The sequence below is a fragment of the Chenopodium quinoa genome, unplaced genomic scaffold, assembly GCF_001683475.1.
Source record: "Chenopodium quinoa cultivar QQ74 unplaced genomic scaffold, ASM168347v1, whole genome shotgun sequence".
In the NCBI taxonomy this organism is placed as follows: Eukaryota; Viridiplantae; Streptophyta; class Magnoliopsida; order Caryophyllales; family Amaranthaceae; genus Chenopodium; species Chenopodium quinoa.
In genome coordinates this window covers 3,216,582-3,237,624 of record NW_018743292.1, presented here as the reverse complement: position 1 = coordinate 3,237,624, position 21,043 = coordinate 3,216,582, and the positions used below count along the sequence as shown (strand labels likewise).

General features: G+C 32.7%; 4 protein-coding genes across 4 annotated transcripts; 3 read left to right on the top strand and 1 right to left on the bottom strand.

The window, feature by feature from the left end:
• The first annotated feature begins 625 nt into the window (after positions 1–625).
• On the top strand, positions 626–2,353 carry LOC110737211 (high affinity nitrate transporter 2.5-like). Its single transcript, XM_021917581.1, has 2 exons — positions 626–1,794; positions 1,940–2,353. The coding sequence occupies exons 1-2, from the start codon at positions 626–628 to the stop codon at positions 2,310–2,312; spliced, it is 1,542 nt and encodes a 513-aa protein (XP_021773273.1). The 3' UTR covers positions 2,313–2,353.
• A 917-nt stretch (positions 2,354–3,270) lies between these two features.
• LOC110737210 (pentatricopeptide repeat-containing protein At4g21065-like) lies at positions 3,271–5,604 on the top strand. The gene has a single exon (XM_021917580.1). The coding sequence runs from the start codon at positions 3,271–3,273 to the stop codon at positions 5,602–5,604; it is 2,334 nt and encodes a 777-aa protein (XP_021773272.1).
• Positions 5,605–5,722: 118 nt separating this feature from the next.
• LOC110736428 (CRIB domain-containing protein RIC4-like) lies at positions 5,723–9,645 on the top strand. The gene is made up of 4 exons (XM_021916647.1): positions 5,723–5,884; positions 7,665–7,797; positions 7,891–8,037; positions 9,036–9,645. The coding sequence occupies exons 1-4, from the start codon at positions 5,846–5,848 to the stop codon at positions 9,317–9,319; spliced, it is 603 nt and encodes a 200-aa protein (XP_021772339.1). The 5' UTR covers positions 5,723–5,845; the 3' UTR covers positions 9,320–9,645.
• A 567-nt stretch (positions 9,646–10,212) lies between these two features.
• LOC110736427 (photosystem I reaction center subunit XI, chloroplastic) lies at positions 10,213–12,574 on the bottom strand. Its single transcript, XM_021916646.1, has 2 exons — positions 12,284–12,574; positions 10,213–10,912 (listed from the first exon to the last, which is right to left on the bottom strand). The coding sequence occupies exons 1-2, from the start codon at positions 12,440–12,442 to the stop codon at positions 10,421–10,423; spliced, it is 651 nt and encodes a 216-aa protein (XP_021772338.1). The 5' UTR covers positions 12,443–12,574; the 3' UTR covers positions 10,213–10,420.
• Between the last annotated feature and the right edge of the window lie 8,469 nt (positions 12,575–21,043).

The window sequence follows — 21,043 nt, the reverse complement described above, 5'->3', positions numbered from 1 at the left end:
TTCAATTCCTTGTACTTTTTTTTTTTTTTTTAACAGGTTCAATTCCTTGTACTTTGTAGCAACGAAATTGTGAAAATATTGTGACATGCTTTTATTGTAACAAATTGTGACCTTCATGCATATATGCAAATCATATCATACTACTACTATAATGTGATTAATTTCCTTTCTAATGACGTGTTGAGAAGTAGTTAGAAGAACAACAAGAAAAAAATTAATGGTACGGTATGATAATCGTAAATTCGTAACCACTTGCTCTTATAACACTAATTCCGTAGTTTCCGTACATTTGCCTTTTCAATTTAATTAAGCATCTTTAATTTGGCAAAGTACTATATAAGCTAGGTTAGATGAACCACATTCTTTCAACTTCAGCTCAAATACCTTACCTTATTATTCACCAAATACTTGCAAACTTTGTATTTACCCACGGAAAAAAAAAAGAAAAAAAAAAAAAGAAAATAGTAATTACTCCCTTTGTCCCGAAATTATACTAGTAGTACTACAAAGTTTAATTATACTAGTAGTACTATAAAGTAAACTTTGTAGTAAGAAAAACATAAAAGTGTGTTAAATTTATTGATACATTGATCTATCTATTTGTAGTTAGAAGTATATCATCAATATGATAACTAATAATAATGTTGGAGAGAATAATGACAATATTAATGAAACATCAAAGAAATATAGTTTTCCAGTAGATACAGAAAATAAAGCAATGATATTTCCATTATTTTCTGTAGAAAAGCCTCATATGAGAGCATTTCATTTGAGTTGGTTTCAATATTTCACTTGTTTTGTATGCACTTTCGCAGCTCCGCCCCTGCTACCAATCATCCGTGATAATCTCAACCTTACAGCCAGTGACATTGGCAATGCCGGTGTTGGTTCCGTTGCCGGGGCCATTTTCGCCCGTCTTTCCTTAGGGGCTGCTTGTGACTTGGCCGGCCCTCGCCTCGCGTCTGCTACCGTCTGTTTTCTTACTGTCCCTGCTGTTTTTCTCTCTTCCATGGCTAGTTCACCCGCCGCTTTTTTTGTGATGCGGTTTTTTACCGGATTTTCTTTAGCCACTTTTGTTTCTACACAGTATTGGATGAGTTGTATGTTTTCTCCTAAAGTTGTTGGCATAGCTAACGGCCAGTCGGGTGGGTGGGGAAACCTCGGCGGAGGGGTGGCTAACCTCCTCATGCCACTTCTCTATAGTTTTATTTTGAATAATACCAAGGCTGACACGCCTTTTACAGCCTGGAGGGTTTCATTTTTCTTGCCCGCTTTTTTGCAAATGTTTTCGGCATTTGCAGTCATGCTATTAGGCCAAGACCTTCCGGATGGTAACTTTCTTAAGCTCCAGAAATCCGGTGAAATGCACAAGGACAACGCGAGGAAGATTGTATATCACGCGGTAACCAACTATAGGGGTTGGATCACTGCTATAGGATACGGATTCTGTTTCGGAGTTGAGCTAGCCGTAACAAACATCATTGTTTCCTACTTCTATGACCGATTCAATCTAAACCTTAACCTTGCAGGCATTGTTGGTGCACTTTTTGGGATGGTTAATATCTTCTCTAGGTCATGTGGTGGATTGTTCTCCGACTTCATGGCGAAAAAGTATGGAATGAGGGGTAGATTGTGGGGGTGGTGGACTGTCCAGACACTTAGTGGTGTAATGTGTATTGTTATGGGACGCCTTGACACTTTAGGCGCTACCATCGCAGTCATGTTGATCTTTTGTTTTCTTGTTCAAGCTTCAGAGGGACTCACATTTGGGGTTGTTCCCTTCGTCTCTAGAAGGTAATTAACAATACTTATTTCTCCGTTTTATTAAAATGTTCCATTTTCAACCATATCATTTACATAATACTACCTCTGTTAATTATTAGTTGCAAAACACTGGATATTAATCAGTCTTTGTGTGTATGATTATTGTTTTGTTCAGATCATTGGGCTTGGTTTCGGGCATATCAGGAGCAGGTGGAAACGTAGGTGCAGTGATATGTCAAGTAATATTCTTTAGAGGTTCACAATTCAAACTAGAAGATGGAATAACATACATGGGTATTATAATCATTGTTACTACCCTTAGCTTATCTTCGATATATTTCCCACAATGGGGAGGTATGTTGGCCGGTCCGAAACCAGGTGTTACAGAAGAAGACTACTACATGAGGGAATGGGATGCAGATGAGCAGGAACAAGGACTTCATAAAGTAAGCATGAAATTCGCAGAAGGTTGTAGGAATGAAAGAAGCCGTAAAGTTAAGTCTGTTCCAGTAGAAGAGAGCACCCGACCTACGACTGATGTTGTCTAACTATATATGCCTGCCTTCCGTTTTCATCAAATAATTATATCATCGGCTACATTTTACTTACTTCCAAACAAAAAAAAGAACAAATCATCTAGATTGAGTCCAAGTAATGATGAATACTGTGTACAACTTGCTGATTGCATATGAAGCATCTCTCGATCTATTAGTCGTCTTTCATAGAAGGATTAACAGAGGTGATACTGATGTTATGATGCTAGTAATAGTATACAGGAAGAATATAGTTTCTACTTTCTATTGTATGGTGAAGTTATGTTAACTTGTAATCTTTAGCTGCGTTGGTGTTTGTATCCACTTCCTTGGTGAGTAATAATATTTTATTTGGTAGAGGAGATAAAAAAAAAAAGGCATGGTACGACGTACATAAGTGATATGCTTTCGGATGGTTATGTAATTAATGGATATTTAACTCTGATTGATCGTACTCCGTATTTGATTGGGGTTTTGACTCTTTTCAACTACTCTTTTTTTATTATTATTATTATTATTTATATCTACAAACACATGGATTAAGACATGATTATGTAGATACAAACATGCTTTGTACTAGCTCATATGAGAAGTTACTCATTGGTCTTACTCTTACATGTCATTAGTCATCAGCGAAAGGTCGTGCTTGTTTTGAAGGGCTTACAAAGGACCAAATCCATGTATGACATGTAAATAGATTGGGTCTAATCCATACCATTCACATGTCTAATAATGTTGGATTTTTTTATTTTTTTTTAGTACTTATTATCCAATCTATTTCGTTTTCAAATAATTACAAGTCTCCCTATAGTAATTCATGAGAGGTTGAATTTAGGCACCCGATTTCTTTCTCACTTCTCCAAAAACTAGTAACGTTTGTCTTATAACTACGAACACTTTAGGAAATTCGTATAGTAGTAATTCAGGAAAGGTTGAGTCTAGGTTTTTGAAGTTTGAACTGCATTCTTGTACAATGCAATGTACGCTTATACGTTCCAAATTCTTCTGTTGTTCTGTCGCTTTGATGAGCAATTGTTTAAACCCTTTGAAAACCCTAATTTCTTCTAATTCAACCCAGATTGAGATTACCCAGAAACAAATTCAACGATTCCATGCTTCCCTCTCTTCTAAACAGCATGAAAAACAACCACAATTATTGGGGTTTATTGATGATTTGAAGGATGAACGAACACTACATACCCTTCATGGGAGGGTAATCAAGAGTGGTTCCATTGTTGATTTGAATGTTGGGAACTATGTTTTGAGTCTATATGCGAAATTTAAAGATTTGGGTTCTGCCCAGAACCTGTTCGATGAAATGTCTGAGAGAAATGTTCGTACTTGGACGGTTCTAATTTCGGGTTTTGCTCGAATCGGGTTGTTTCAAGTTGGATTGGATTTTTTACTTCGAATGCTTGTGGAGGGAGTTTGTCCAAATGGGTTTACACTGTCAAGTGCTTTCAAGTGTTGTTCATCCATAGGTTTGGTTTATAATGGTAAGGCAATTCATGGGTGGATACTGAAACATGGGATTGGTTTGGATGCTGTGTTGAAGAACTCTGTTATCGATTTTTATGTGAAATCTGAAGAGCTTGATTACGCTAATAAGCTTTTTGATTCTACAGATTGTGGGGATACCGTTTCGTGTAATATAATGATTGGTGCTAACATGAAAAGTGGTAATGTAGAGAGTTCTCTTGATATGTTTAGAAGATTATCTACTAAAGATACTGCAACCTGGAATACAATTATATCAGGAATGATGAGAAACGGGTTTGAAAGAACGGCGTTGGAACTCCTTTATGAAATGGTTAAAGAACAAGCTTGTTTGGATGAATTTACATATGCTATAGCATTGGCTTTGGTTTCTTCATTATCAATATTGGGGCTTGGGGCACAGCTACATGCTCGATTGATCAGGCTTAGATTTTATGATAATGAGTATATAAGAACTTCACTAATTGATATGTATTCCAAGTGTGGGGTGATTGATAAGGCGTCTGTTGTATTCAAGCAAATGCCTCAATGTTTTTCTAATAAACATGTTTCTAAGATAAATGGTGAAAATTTAAAGATGGACACTGTATCTTGGAGCTCCATGCTTTCAGGGTATGCTCAGAATGGAAGGTTTGGAGAAGCTTTGGAAATGTTCTGCCATATGGTTCGTGAAGGAATTGGAGTTGATAAATATACTCTGACTACTATTGTCTCTGTATGTGCTGATTATGGGTTTTTGGAATTTGGTGAGCAGATTCATGGCCTCACACATAAGGTGGGACACAAATTCGATTTGGTTTTGTGCTCTTCGTTGGTTGATATGTATTCCAAATGTGGAAGTTTAGGGAATGCGCAGACAGTATTTGATCAAACTGTCACAAGGAACACTATTTTGTGGACAGCTATTATAAACGGATATGCCTTCCATGGGCTTGGTAGAGAAGCCGTTAGACTATTTCAAATGATGCTGGAAGATGACGTTCAACCAAATGAGATTACCTTTGTGGCAGTTCTAACTGCATGCAGCCATGCCGGGCTTGTTGATGAAGGCCGCGATTTTTTCTCTGTAATGAAAGAAGTTTACAAAATTAAGCCTGGGGTTGAACACTTTACTTGCATGGTTGATCTCTTTGGCCGTGCTGGCTACCTGGATGAGATTAAGAACTTCATTTATGAGAACAATCTATCACATCTTAGCTCGGTATGGAGGGCCTTCTTATCCTCTTGTCGACTCCACAAAAGTTATGATATGGGAAAATGGGTGTCAGAAAAGTTGCTTGAACTCGAACCATTGGATGCAGAACCTTATGTTTTGCTGTCGAACATGTGTGCTACCAGTAACAGATGGGAAGAATCTGCTAGAGTTAGGAGTTCAATGTTGAAGAAAGGTGTTAGAAAGCACCCAGGTCAATCTTGGATACAACTGAACAACCAAGTTCATACTTTTGTGATGGGTGATAGGTCTCATCCACAAGAAGCTGATATATATTCTTATTTGGACAACCTAATTGGTAGGCTAAAGGAGATAGGCTATTGTACTAATTTAGAGCAGGTTACTCAAGATGTAGAAGAGGAACAGCAGGAAATGTTTCTCCGTTGTCATAGTGAGAAGCTTGCTGTTGTATATGGTATTATTAGCACGACTAATGTAACACCAATACGGGTCATGAAAAATCTTCGAGTCTGTACAGATTGTCATAATTTTCTGAAGTATACCTCTCAGCTTTTAGGCAGGGAAATCATTGTCAGAGATATTCGTAGATTTCATCATTTCAAGGATGGACATTGCTCTTGTGGAGATTACTGGTGAGCTGGAAGTAATTTGTCATGCATGACACCCTGATGGCATGTATGGTGATCTATCTCTATACTGAGTGACCATATTGGCTGTTATTGTCCTGGAATTACATTACATTCAAAATATGGAGTACAGAGTATCAAGCTCTCAAACTAGACCAGGATTTATGGGTGTTTTGTTTTTTATCGTTCAGAGTTCAGACCAAAAAGTGGGCAGCTATAAATGGTTGTAAATCGCCTTACTTCATCGATTCATGTCTTTCAGATACTTGGCAATGTTTGGGCTTGGGAAGGTATTATGTTCATAAATCCCTTAAAAGTTTTATGTTTCAGTATCTTGTTACTATGACAAGTTTTCATAATCAGAACAACATTTCTCAACCTACACTTCCTTGAATAAAAATCTATATCCATCAAGTCTTCTTCCTTATGTTTATGCGTCTTTTAGGAAAAGATCTTCCGATTTGATTTTTGTTCTAGTTTATGTATACAATCAGCTATATGCAGTCCTGTTCGAATAACTTAAAACCAGATATTTTTTTCCCCTTTTGAATTGCAAGGATTGAGGCTTTATTTTGAAGTGGCCCTTTTTATTCTTTGAAACTGTGTTTTTCAAGTGCTTTCCCTAAAAGTTAATTGACCGGGCTTTTACTGCACTTCTTTTATGTATATCTTTCATCAACACTCTCCCCTGAATTCTCTGTAGGTACGTCACGGTTTATGAAATTCATGCTTTTATTAAGAAGAGCCTTAAAGATCAAGTCATCAATTTGGAACTTACTGATATTAGGTGCTTAAGATAATGCACCTTTTTCTAGCTTCTATGTTCTTTCATTCCTTTGCTTCAATGTTATAGGTTCTTCTGTTACTTAAAATTAATGATGTACCTATATTGTCATTATGATGATATTGTTCTGCATTATCATGATAATCATTGGTTCTTGGCTGCTTATCTTATTTCTTCTGCAGCTGGTTCACATATTAAGGTGGATTTTCGACATGATTTTAGTCGATCAAGTGTCTACACCTTTTCATTATTTTATTTATCATAGAACAGCTGTAAGGTTACTCATTGAAAACTTATTTGATCGAAACTTGCTTACTTTTTAAAACAAGATTTTTGTTTTCAACAGTTACAAGACTTTGCAAAACTGACCTGTATCGTACTAAAATATCCTATAGTAAATAAACTTGTTTTGACCCGAACCAGAAAAACCCAACCCAAGCCAAAAATCAGTAATCCATCCGTATTTTATTAATTGCTCCACTTTCCTTTTGAATTTACATTAATAAATATCTCACCAAATTTGAACTTCCACTACATCCGATTTGACCGAAACCAAAACCTGATTCAAATAGCTTGTTTACCACCTCTAGTTGTTGCCTTGAAAGTTGTTCTTGTGGGAGTAGGGAATGTATCATTTTTTGACTAGTGCTATTATTCCAATTTCCTCATCATTAGGTACTTTGGGATAAAGAAATGCTCAAAATCAGCATCACCATCAGTTTTAGCTGTGGATTAAAAATACGTAATCTCGCTTATGTTCCACTCTTGGAGATTGAGTACTAATCAAGTAAAGAGAGTAGTAATGTTGAGAAACCAAATAGTAATGGGGTTTTGGTGGCTTTTCTCACAAGAGAGGTTAGTGGAACAAAGATAGAGGAGCCCACCACAGAACTTAGACATCAATTGTTAGATACTAGGATTTAGATACATTTTTTGCTGCTAAGACCTGTCTTTTAGCTCTAATTTGACATTGATTTGTTTTCGACGTACCGTGGTATTGTCAATTTTACTTCTTATAGTTTAATCTTATACTAACAAGTAACAATATCCTTTCAATTTTGAACTTTTTTTCTCCTTTTTCTTTCCCACCAAACCAACATGGGTACTGACTTTTTTCTCATGTAAAATTATACCTTCTTGACAGCAAAGCTAACAGCAGCTACTATAACAACCGCAAATTCTCTTCTATAACTTTTATTTCCTCTAAATATATACATCTTTGCATCTATCTCTCAATCTCTTTGTGTCTTTCGTCTATCTCTGTTGACTTTGCTATGGGTGTCCAGGGTAAAGTGAGAGATCGAATGGAGAAATTCGTCGTTCTTCCTTTCTCCATGGGTTGTGCTTCGCAAGCCAGTGTTGCTGTTGCTGAACCAAGGCCTAGAAGATCAAAAGCAGACTTACATTCCCCTTCATTAAGTATGATAATATTTCTATGCTCTTGATCTTTATGTATGGACTTGATTAAAAGTTGGTGTTTGAATTATTTTTCTTGTTTGTAATTACTTCTAGGAATCCAGGAAGAAGAGGACGACGATGAAAGCTTATCTGGTGAGAGCATGAAGAATTCTTCAAGGTTTTTGGCGCTTCCAAGAACTAACTTGTCCACTGGGGTTAACAGGCTAGTGAAAGGTTTCAAAAGTTTGTCGCAACTATTCAGTAAGTCACGTGGCTCCTCGTTTTTCCTTAAGTTGGTTTACTTTTCTATGATAAGCCATTCCAAACTACGGTACATCAAAGTTGCCTTGAAAGTAATATGTGTATGGTCTAAGGCTGAAACAAAAGAAAACTCCTACACTTACAGAGCAATATAACAAAAATTCAATCTTGTGTACATGCATCTATGTGATAATGAACTCTTAGTCTAACAGTTTAGACTAAGGGTCTTATATAATCAACTCTTTCGGTGATTTTAAATTCTCCTCCTATACATGCATGTGTACTATAATGAACCAATATTATTCACATGCCTAATATCTAAGGCTGGTTTAGCAATGACTATTTGTCCAAACCTGTTCGTTCAAAAGCTAATACTTCGTAGATGACTGAGATGAGTTTATAAAATTTAGATCGCTACCATGTTATTTGTATTTTACGTATTACATAGCACCTATGTTATTTGGTTTGATGATCTACTTGCTCACCATAGAACTCACTGTAATAATACTGGCTGATTTTGAGCTAGACATTTTTCTACATTACACTTTAAAATGTCTTTAGCTGCTGAACTAACTGCAAATTTTAAGTTGATATTACAAGATATATGTTGTACAGAATATATGTATTTGAAAACATTGTTTGCAAAATAGGAAAAACAAAATGCATTCTACCTAGATTAAATTAAATAAAGGCTTCATCACTTCATTTGCATTTCAACCAGTTTAGACTATTTTGCATCTTGCCTAACACCTCTAAATAATACTCACTCCGATCCTTTTATAAAAAAAAATGCATATGTCTGTCTTATATGCTTGATAACTTATTATGAGATTAGGGTGACTTTATAATTATTATCGGTGTTATTCTAAATGTCTTACAAAATAACAAGGTGTAGTACAATCTTAATCTGTACTATGTAGACTTATGGTCCCTTGCACTTTTTTTTTTGGTTATTGTCAGTATTTTCTTAAACTTTCCTCCATTTTTCTCTCTTCCAGTTTATGAAGATGAAATGGCAGAGTTGGAGATGAACATGGAAATCGGGTGTCCAACCGATGTGAAGCACGTTACACACATTGGGTGGGATAACCTAGCTAAAACAGACCCACTAATAGGGTGGGATAACCTCATCACATCCGAGCTGCTGTTGTCTTCATCGTCTCACGATCACCCTGCATCATCTGCAGTTAGCTTGAAGCAGTTTAATAAGCTTGCAACTGCTCCTGAAAAAGACAGTCCAACCTTTGTTAGTAGTTTCAGTGCCTCCTCTTCATTAGCTTAGTCTTGAAGATTTAATATAAATGTTTGCTTTTGATCATATATTATAAATATAATACTTTGTATTATATGTCTTGCAATTAAAGTTGGTTCTATTTGTGGGCATATATTATATGATATGATGTGGTTTGTATTGTGCTAGGTTTTGTGTGATTATGTACAAATCATGGCAGTTTTTATAATGCACCACCAACTCCATAATCATATTGCATATTTGTACTGTGGTTGGTTATGATTGGTTTGATCTGGAGTGTACTCATTTGTTGTAAAGAACAAGTTGTGATACGTAGGAAGGAAAAGAAAATGAATTTTATGTGAATGTGATTATTATTTCTAGATTACTCAATTATCATTATCCCACTCTTTTTCCTCTATAATACTTCTGAAAGATGGGAGCAGTCTTGCTTAGCTGGAAAAGAAAAATACTCGACCGATACGACCACTAGAGAGAGGATGTAGAAAATCTTTCAGTTTTCACTTGTGTTTTTTTTTTTTTTTTTTTAATGGTAGTCACATGTACTCATGTCGTTGTATCTTGTGTATTACATGCGTTGGAGGACTCACACTTTATTGTGATTTTCCGATCCATTGTATAATAATTGATTTGTACAAAAAATGTACGAGAGCTAACTAAACTACAAAAGTTTGTTGTATTACCAAAATAATCCTTTAGCAGTAACTATTACATTTTTGTTCCAAAATACTTCGTAGCTTTCTTTAGAAATTCCTGTTTGAAAATCATTAGGGAGATTTGGGATAATTTACATTTTTCATCAACAGAATTTTAAAAAGTTTTCAATTCAATTAATTTGGGACGAACTATAATAGCAAAGTGACCTATTATTTGGGATGGATATTGGAAATTTATGCGTAGATTTGAAATTCATTGTCAATGTAAATTTCAATTAGCAACATTTTGATTACTTCTAGTTGTAAGTCTTGTAACTATACAAATTAAAGCAGATACAATAACAAAGCAAATGAAGGAGCAAACAGAAAGCAGAGTATTTCCTTGAATATACAATATCTTTTTCCGTCTTCACAATAATAGAAGTTTAGCCCCTTACAACCAAAACCATACCACCCATGATCTCAAATTCCTCACTCACTTGAAGTAGTAAGGAAGGTCTAGAACATACATGAGGAAGTAAGCCCATGTAACACCGGAAACACCACCGAAGAAGAACCCTCCAGTGAACTTAGCCCACCCATCAGCGGTCTGAAGCTGGTCGGGCTGCTTCTTTCGCCCGGTCAATGTCAAAGACGGGGCGATCGAGGGCTCTCCCTCCTTGAAGGAAGCAATGCCATACATAGTCAAGCAAATGCTTAGGATTACTACAAGTCCTGCAGCAGCTAAGGAACCTGCAGCACCAGCATACTCAGTGTTTCTTAATGGGCCGGCCTTAACAAATGGGCCAACCAAAAGAAATCCATGGGCCAAGCCCACTTCAACACCACGTAGAAGTGGGTTGACTGCAGTCCTGTAGGCTGGGAGGTTGGATAGGTACCAGGCAATCAATGGGCTGGATGTCACAGGGGTCTCAAGCCCACCAATGAATGGGTCTCCATTTAGAGGCTGGATTACTTGGTATGTTGGCTGTCAAAGAAATGATAAACAAAGTTAATTTTGTTCATAACTTATCGGTTTATTGGGGGATATAAATGGCAACGATGTAGACAAAATTATTTAGCAAACCGTTCTCTGAACATATTACAAGTTTATATCCAAAAATAAATAAACTGCTAACAAAAAAGATTGCTACTCCGTAGTAATAATGAGCTCAAACTATGAGTGATCAATAGCTCAATTTCATCAATTGAGTTATTGAGTGTAATTAAACCCTTAAAGAATTTCAGATTTTCAAATCATTTATTCCTACTTATAACCGTTATGAGAATATAATATATTAAAGATGTTACAGAGTACTTTTTATGTCTTTTTGTTTGTCTCATTTGTCTTTTTACACAACTTTTAAAGCATGCCTTTTAGGCATAAAAGGCATTTAGACACCAATATTTTTTACTATGCATTACTTCGTATAAAAGTATAATAAGCTACAGTATACAAGTGAAGGAAGTAATAACATTTTAGATTATCGAATACTTTAGATTTTTCCTTCCAATTCACTAAAAAGTACTTAGTATATGATCTGCTATTACATATTTACATAACGAAGCTAAATATAGACATGAATGTTATTTTGCCACAAACAGGATTAACTAAAATAAATGTAACGTCTACCAGCCAATCAAAAACAACCAATTATTTAAGCATAATGTGACTGGTTAATTAAAAAAGAAAAAGAAAAATTAGACTAAATTAGAAACTTAAGAAGACAAAAAAAACAGCCACTTCAGAAAATATTTAATTAACAGAATAAAACTGTTGACCTTTCAACAATTCTAGGTTCTGGTAATCTGGTATCACCAAAACCACCAGACATGTCAGCAAACATACATCATCAAAGATCTAGATCACCGAATTTCTGGTCAGGTCAATGTACCAAATTACTGTCAATATCAATTTTAGTATGTGTTCCAAAATATAACTATAGATTTGGTATGATATTATTCTAAATCTCCACTAATTACAATGATTATCAACTAATATTAAGTTACACGGCCAATTATTCTATACCTAAGAAAGCTAAAATTTGCCATCAATGCATTTTATATCCGTGTATGGAGTAATACATATCTTGGCGCATACAATAATCTAATGTCATCATTTATTTACGACTAATCGTCAATCTTTCATCTGATAATCCATATAACTAATAGATGTGAATTCATGACTAGACGTGTTCATTGTAATCACAATCAATAGTATTCACAAACGTTATGTAGTTCAATTTATAGATTACCATATGACTATACTTAATGCCCAACATCGTGTGTTTGTGTCACAAAATAAACAATAGGAGCACATAACAATATAACACGTAACCTAATATGAGCATAAGAATACCTTTTCAGACTGAACAGCCTTGACGGTAAAAGAAACGTTCCTCTTAGAAGAAGGGAAAGCTCGCAAAGCAGGGCCGGAAATGCCCTTAGGAGCAACAAGAGCCCTAGTGGTAAACCCACTCTTTAATTGGCTAGCCATTGGCGATGTGGTTGCAGCCATTTTTACAAGCCTCCCTAATAAAAAATCTAGTTGTAACCAAAAGCACAAAAAATTGAGTAAGAGTTTTAAGAATGAGAAGAGTGACAGTATAGTATAGTATACTTACTAAGTTAAAGATTTGGAAAGAGAAATAAAGAAAGAAGAGGTTATCCTTGCAAGTTGGAATTCATGGTTGTGAGTTAAGTATCTTGATTTCTGATTGGATGATTGGTGGATCCAATCTTATCCACTCTCATCTTTACAAATACTCTTGTTTTTTTATGAGGAATTCGGACTATTTGACATACTCCGTAGTCCGTACCATTTATTTGGATGTCCACTTTTTATGGGTGGGCCGGTGTTGTTTGAAATGGGCTGGGTTGAGTGGAAAGGGCCCAAGACTAAATGAACTCATAATTAAAATAGTTCAGGCCCAAGATTAAACTAAAACCCAAAAGTTTGTATACAAATCCTTGTACTAAACTTCGAACTCCAACTAAAAACAAAGTCCAAGAGGTATAAACTATAAAGAAGTAAGAATTTCATGAATCTCAATTCTATCACCCGCGTGTAATCAGGCAAAAAACACGTAGTAATAAAATACGGAGTGAATAAAATTGGTCTTTTGTTTGCAAAAAAATTTCTCAAATGATAACTAATGCGATTAGAGCGATTATGTTACATATAGGTTTGGACTGCACCTATCATCGAGAGAATTTACCTTACAAGTTCAAGTAACTATCCCAAAATCATATGACGGAAGAAGAAGTAGCTTATTTACCTTATAAAGTGTTTAACTTTATCTTTTTTTATCAATTTGAAACACTAACATGTGTTTCTCATAAATTCAACATATTAGAAATTTAGGGGTCATTTGGTTAGATTATTTAGAATGGAATTAGAATCCATTTCATCTATTTTTTTGTTTGGTTGAGTTTTTTTAGTAATGGAATATCATACCCAAGGAGTTCTAACTCTACCCCATACCCCTAGAATTCCATAAGATTCACAATCTATTCTATTAATGAAGTGTAGAATCTATTTCAACAGTATAACCAAACAACTTTAGATTAGTATGGATTTTAGAATTCATACCTCTCTAGTATAATATTACAAATCAATCCATTCCAATTTAATGAACCAAACACCCCCTTAAAAGATCCGTATAAATAATTTTAAAAATTAATAAAATACTTAAAACTTTATTCGGATCGACTTTTTGACAAGCAATAGCCAAAGGGTTCAACGTTTTTATTTGACCAAAATGAAAGTATTCTTCTTTTCCCCCACATCATATCTTCAAAACTAAATTGCTTGGAAACAACCTTTACAATTTTATAAAAGGCCAAGGATTCCAAAAGAATGGCTGACTTGACCTGACTAAATAAAAACATTATCCTATCTATTCAAATTTATTATATTAATTTAGTTTTAAAATGGTAGATGGATCTGATGAATATTCTTCACACGTTTTCAACTTTTGAAGTGAACTCGACACATTGGTTGAGAAGATTCAATTGACATTTTGACCTATTACTTTTCACAATATGATTTTTTTTTTTTTTTCAAATAATATGTGTATTAATTAAATGGTGCAACATTAGGACTTTAATCCTTATTTTTGTAAATAACTAATACTCCCGCTATAAAAATTACACGTGTTAAAGTTTAATAATTGAGAAATAAAATATTGTATTGACTTGTATTATAACTAATCATGGTAAGTTGAGATTAACTTTTGATCAGTGAAAGAATCAAAATAAAAATCCATAACCCATGACGTAGCATCAAAGATTCAAAGTCCTAATGTTGCACCACTTAATTAGAATACTAGCTAGATGATGCTTTAATTTTAAGTGTATGATATATTGTCAATATAATTACCTAAAAAAATCAAATTTTCAATGCTAGTACAACAAACAATAATAGACAGCCACCTCCCACTTTCCACCCCAAAAAACACAAAAAACTATTTAAAAGATTTGATATCCACTAGTTCAAAGTTCAAATTGAGAGACGAGAATAGTTTAGGTTAAATTCATGGGTATAATTAAGTGTAATATAATAGTTCCATGATCAACAATGAACTTACACACATAGAGTCATGAAGCATACTGTATTCCTTCTTGTCATATTACGTAACAAAATTGGACCCTTTCAAATTGTCATATTCTTTTATTTGCTATTCATCTGTCGTCCTAACATTTAGACTATAACTCCTACTGAGCCTTGGACTCTTTTGATGATATTCAGTTTAAACTATCTCATAGATTATTAGTATGAGAAAGTTTGATCACATACAAGTCGACTAACATGATTTTATTCTAAAATTGATCAACTAATAAGAGTCGTAAACTAGAGTTATATGTTGATTATCTAGCTTTCGGTCCTAGATCCATTCTCTTCTTTAATGTGAGATCAGACAGTTCAACTTGTTCCAACTCACATGTGAGTTATCCTTAACACAAACCGCGTCATATCAACCCAAAACGTAAAAAAGTAAATGATATCATATCTTACACCTATTATTATCTCTCATTATCGAAGTACAAATAATAATGCCCGCAAAAACACACGTCGGTGATGCATGGAACCACTAATGAGTATATTCTATGGACAGTTGGGAAATAAAAATTGCATTATGAATTTATGATGATAACATTATAACGTAACTAATAAAAGGTGTTATAAAATACAATATTCCATGTAGATTTCCAAACTTTTGTAGGAGTATATAACGAACCAATCTTGTTATTACAGCATGATTTATCATGCATGAAGCATGAGTGCATGACGCATCCATACATGCATTCTAGAGGTCTTTTTCCATGTGATTTATTTTAGATTCTCGCATGAATTAATTAACGAGTAACCTTGAATTAGAAGGAATTGCACTCTTTACCAAACAAATGACATCTAAATATAGGAGGATCCAATGACACCCTTGCTTTGCCTAGATATACTTCATATTATTTAGGCATCAAAAGTTTAGTAGGACGTTTAATTTTTTAATTTTTTTTTCGGTGAGAAATAGGACTTTAATTATAAAGTTATCAAAACTTATCTACATGTATATATTCGGATTGCTTAACATATTAAAAACTAATTAAAATTGTAAATTGAACTTAATTGGAATGCCCTTAGCTTATTAACCTATATATTAGAACTAATAGTGTGTTCATTTCACCAACCTTAAAAAAATAAGTTTATAACTAATTAAGCTAAGGACTATCAAGTTCAATCATGTGTAAATAAACATAAGGTGAAAATCAAATCTGCTAAGTTATGTTTAGATAAGTTCTGTTTAGATAAGCTCATTAAGTGGAAAAAAAAAATGAAAAATAAAAAAATCATTTGAACTCTTGAACTGTACTTATCTTATCTTATCTTTACGTAGGTCATTTTTGTTCACCTTATTTCAATCGCTTATTTCAAGAAAATAAGTTTAGATAAGGCCTAGGGTTACCTAATAAGATCAGATAAATTTAGAAAAATTATGGGTTTATAAGAGTTACAAGACTTACAACTACATACCCAATTAAAATTAAGTCAAATAAGTTCAGAGTAGTAAAAATTAGAAGCTTTAATTTAACTGTATGTAAAGTTTGAAAGAACAAATACTTAGTATAATATTGTTAAATCAAATCATTAGAAATGATATATATCAAATAAACATAATACTTTTTATTTTATTTTTTTGGAATGGAAATAAACATAATACTTCGTTTATTATTTAATGATCGACGACATAGATATGTACGTAGTAATACTAAAAAATAATTAACAAAAAAGTTGACGATCGCAAAAACTTAAAAGAGTTAAAGGATTTAACACTTTACATTTTTTTTTCTTTTTTTTTCCCTTTATCTAAAGAAGGGGGGACAAGGATGGAACAATAATAATGGATAAATTTAGATAATGCATTATCTAAAACTTCTTATTGGTTAGGGCACAGGCCATTGCATAGCCCATTTTGTGGAGTTAGTATTTTATACTCCTAGACTAATATGCATCATGGTACTTCATATCCAATATGTTTTAGTTATCTTGTCTAAATTTTATGTTATTTTGCTTAAATTTTGTGTTATTGTGCTAAAATAATATGTTATTTACTTATTTACTTCAACCTCAGCTTGTGCTATTTTACATAAAATAACATGTACTTATTTAAAAATAGCATATATAAAAATTGAAATAATAAGAAGCTCACATCAAAATAACATTAGCAGCGTTGGGTTTTAAGACACAGTGAAGAGAATCGAACACTTCAGGAGGTACTAAATTTCTGGACATGAACACATTTGAACCCTTAAAAGGCTTTAAATCCAATGATCTTTGGGAAACCCAAAAAAATTGAAAGAAGAAAAGAGGAGAGAGAAAGTATGTTTGATTTTGAGTTGGAGTAGCTGAGAGGAAGTGAGAGAGTGACTGAGTGAGTTTGGGAGGTTGATTTCTGAAAACCCAGAAAATTGGAAGAAGAAAAAAGAAGAGAGAAAGTATGTTTGATTTTGAGTTAGAGTAGCTGAGAGGAAGAGAGAGAGAGTGAGTGTGAGAGAAAAATGACTGAGATAAAGGGCGATGAATTTCTAATCAAAGTAGATTAAGAGAAATATATACTTCATAGTCATATGCATGTATAAAATAACATAGTACTCCCTCCGTCCCTAATTTTTTGCCCCATTGCCAAAATATGGGTCAAACTTTGAAAACTTTGACCGTAAGTTCTCATTGTTCTTCAAAATGAAATATAGTCATGTGAGATTTTGTTTGATCCGTCTCTTTGTAAATTTAATTAATATCAAATTTATATAATTTTTATGCGTAAGAAAATGAAGATATAAACGTTTTAATACGTGTCTTAGAGATCGTGCAAAGTCAAATGGGGCAAAAATAAAGGGATAGAGGAAGTACTTATTTAAAAATAACATAAATATAGATTGAAATAATACGAAATTCACATCAAAATAACATGAATTTTATAAGCCTGAAATACCTTGTGCATGGTACTCTAGGAGTAAGATAGAAATTGAGCATTTTGTGAATACTTTTTTGAGTTAAATTTATATAAATTTTTAGATTTAAAAAAAGAAATATTGAAGATGTCGTATGGAATTAATGAATAATATATTTATATTTTGGAAATTCATCTAACACAAAAAGGTGAAAAGACTATTATTGATACTTTGAAGTACTCTGTATAAAATCGATTGAGTTTAGTGGAAATAATTAATAGTGATTTCACTTTTCAGATGTCCCCATAAAGATTAAAGAAGAAGAATAACAATATACTTCTACATGACTCTTATGTCTTTAGATGTCGAAACTAGCTCAACACTTCTTAGACATAACTTCGACACACTAACTACATGTAATTATTTTTTAATATTAGCTAATTTAAATTTATTATTGTTCATTTTTAAAAAAATTTAAAATTTATTTTAGAACTATTTTAAAATATGTTTGGTATAGAATTTGTGAAATTTTCTTGTAGGCTCTGCATAAATGTCTAGCCTTTTGAAATACGAGAAGTACTTCGATCTCACAGCTTAGCTAGCCCCATTTATACTGAACAACACTTGAGCGTAGAGGGTGGAAGTATAATTTATAATTTATCTAGCTAGGCCAGGGGTGGCTAGCAATTAATAATGTTTACGTACAATTCCATGATTCCATCAAATTGATAAATTATCTATAATATATTTATACACTTATGGGATGGTCCAATGTACCTAAAACATTGCATTATTATTTAATATATATTTAAACAGTATTGTGATACACATACAGATTCCATCAAAGAAAAATGGCGTTCCTAGTTTATCAAGTGTGACCACATCAATATATTGATCCAGATATAATGTACTTATTTTATAAATGATATGTTTGATAATTAAGGGAGAATACCCAAATATGGCGGCATGCAATCTAAATTAGTACATAGTAATTATAGTATATCGATCATACTCCCTTCTAGCTCTATTTATAATTTGTAATTTGTAATGCTACACCCTATCTTAGGACTCATTTTCCGGACAAAAAAGGCAAATTAGTAATAGCCGGGAATTTTCTAATTCAATTTTTATTACTACCAGTTTCATTACTTCGTAATTAGCTGATATATACCTAATAATAATCCTACTTCAAGAAAAATATGAGAGAATAACGTTTACATTTTCACCTCATCATATATATAATTTACGTAACGATGTGATGAATTGTCTATAGAAATGTTTTACACGTAATTCTAATTTCCATTATATTGAAACACACCCATCTTTAGTAAGCATTTAGTTTTGATCAGCTTTAGTGTCATCATATAATTAAATTTTGATAATAGATTATATTCTTGAATGAAATATAATGATAATAAATTAGAAAAGTTCATTTATAAGAATTCATAGCCGTTAATTGATATTGTAACTTTTGGCAATTCAATGAGGAAAAATAAAATAAAAGTTTGTGGACCAGTAGAAAAAAGATTCAAGAATCATAATTCAGTGGCTTTTCTAACTAATGGTGGGACGTTAAGGAGTCAAATAGAGGTACATATTTCATATTTGTTTGCCTATATAAAGAGTCATATATTGTGGACTCTTTCTTCCACCTTAAACAATATTGTTAGATATTCAAACTTTTCTTTTCACTCACTCTCATCTTCTAAAATTCTTATTATTTCTAGAAGAATTTATCACAAGTTAAATAATTGCTATATGGAGGCTGTTCAAAGTTTCAAACCAATGGAATGCTTCCAATTCAGGTAAATTAGGCAATATTGTTTTGATGGAAATAATGGTTGTAAATTTGAGCTGAAAATGTGTCATGCATGAGGTACATATATTTGATAGAGTGTAAAACATATTTTTGGGCTTTAACCATCAGCTTAAATTTTTGGTTGAGTTGGTCCGTTAACATGGTATCAAGAGTCAACGTGACACAAAGGTACACATTCATCTTATTTGTATATTATTGTTCAAATTATTTATATTATATACTCCGTATATTATTATAATATTGGTCTGTAATTTAAAATTTATCATAATTCCACTAGAATGGCTTATAATATAATACGAGTATGGTAGTCGTCTACAGTCTACGGATCATACTCTCTTCATCACTTCAATTAACAAAGAAAGAATGTGTATAAAAATCATTATACTTTTACTTTAAAACATGGGACAGAATTTTATTTTTAATGTTTTACAATGGTTTAAGTATTTGTGTACTCTTATGACTATTAAATAATTGACTTTGACCTTGATTATGAATATTTGAATGCATGATTGATCATGGTATTAAAAAATTAATACATATAAAAAATAGTCGCCACCTTGTCCTATGATAATTTTTAACAGTACATTCGAAACACTAAGCTCATTTTGAAGTTTGATCCTTATTTTTCAACAAATTAAATGGTAAAGAAAATGCTAATCCGTATCAAAATTATTGAAATCAAGGTCTAACACAGCAAGTCAGCAATCCATGCCCTCCAGACAAAATAAGCTCTTTTTTTAATAACAAATGTACACGGTTGAAACTCATTGTAAACCCACAATGTCCCACATTGAAGAAAGTGGAGAGATGGTTCCACTTTATAAGTAGAGGAGTTACTTTTATTATTACCAATTGATTTTAGTATGAAATCTTTTTTACCTAGTTTGTGAATCAAACTCTCCTTCTTGTTTGGATTGTTTAGTCTCATTTCATATATTATCTCAAAATATAACATACACCCAAAGTGATGAAATATTTGGCTAGTTATGAATTTTAATTCTTTTAAAAAGAAAGGGGAAGATATAAGCTGTCACAAATTAAATACTTTTTTAATGTGACAGGCGTCAACCAATCAATAACATAATATTAAAACAGACACCAGAAATGACATGTGTCATTTCTTGGTTCTGTTTTTTCCCTCCAAAACTTATTTTTCATTTTTTTTGCATACATCAATTACTCACTAAATTATATATTTCTGATTCACTTCCCAAAAAAAATATATTCGCCAAATCATACAATTGTGATTCACAAATTTTCTTTTATTGTATAAAATATTATTATATATCTCTTACTTTGTATAAGTATCATACGGAATACATATTATTTTATTTATTTAAATATGATGAAAGGGAAAAAATAAAATTATTTATTAAAATGAGAATGTAGAAATATCTTTTGTAAAGAAAACTATGAATAATATTTTTATCAATAATTATTGACAAAATTTTACTAAAAATTAATCAACATCAGTAAATATGAATGACATATATATGAAATGAGATGTTTTGGTCAAAATATATTAATTTACATAAATACTTTAGAAAAAAACTATCAAGATCACAAGAGACATACAATGCAATTAATTATGACTAGATACATGGCCAGTGAGTGATTTACACACAACCTTCAATCTAATGATCTAGATATAAAACGCAATTATTATTCCTGCTCATATTGCTTAATATACACTTTTAAAATTCTTAATTGTATACTACCATCGTTAAATATTAGTTGCAACTTTAAAGTATTATTTGTGAGATATAAAATATTCCAAAATCGCAACTAATATTTAACGGATGTAGTTTTTGGTTAATAAGAAGAAAAATGATACCATTATTTTTACAGCAC

What these genes read in the sequence shown, in the direction of transcription:
- LOC110737211 (XM_021917581.1), top strand. Translation starts at nt 626, where the DNA reads ATGATAACTAATAATAATGTTGGAGAGAATAATGACAATATTAATGAA. An exon ending in GTTCCCTTCGTCTCTAGAAG is followed by an intron (nt 1,795 to 1,939) that starts GTAATTAACAAT and finishes TGTTTTGTTCAG; the next exon opens with ATCATTGGGCTTGGTTTCGG.
- LOC110736427 (XM_021916646.1), bottom strand. Translation starts at nt 12,442, where the DNA reads ATGGCTGCAACCACATCGCCAATGGCTAGCCAATTAAAGAGTGGGTTT. An exon ending in AGGCTGTTCAGTCTGAAAAG is followed by an intron (nt 10,913 to 12,283) that starts GTATTCTTATGC and finishes TTTCTTTGACAG; the next exon opens with CCAACATACCAAGTAATCCA.
- LOC110737210 (XM_021917580.1), top strand. Translation starts at nt 3,271, where the DNA reads ATGCAATGTACGCTTATACGTTCCAAATTCTTCTGTTGTTCTGTCGCT.
- LOC110736428 (XM_021916647.1), top strand. Translation starts at nt 5,846, where the DNA reads ATGTCTTTCAGATACTTGGCAATGTTTGGGCTTGGGAAG. An exon ending in CTTACATTCCCCTTCATTAA is followed by an intron (nt 7,798 to 7,890) that starts GTATGATAATAT and finishes AATTACTTCTAG; the next exon opens with GAATCCAGGAAGAAGAGGAC. An exon ending in AAGTTTGTCGCAACTATTCA is followed by an intron (nt 8,038 to 9,035) that starts GTAAGTCACGTG and finishes TCTCTCTTCCAG; the next exon opens with TTTATGAAGATGAAATGGCA.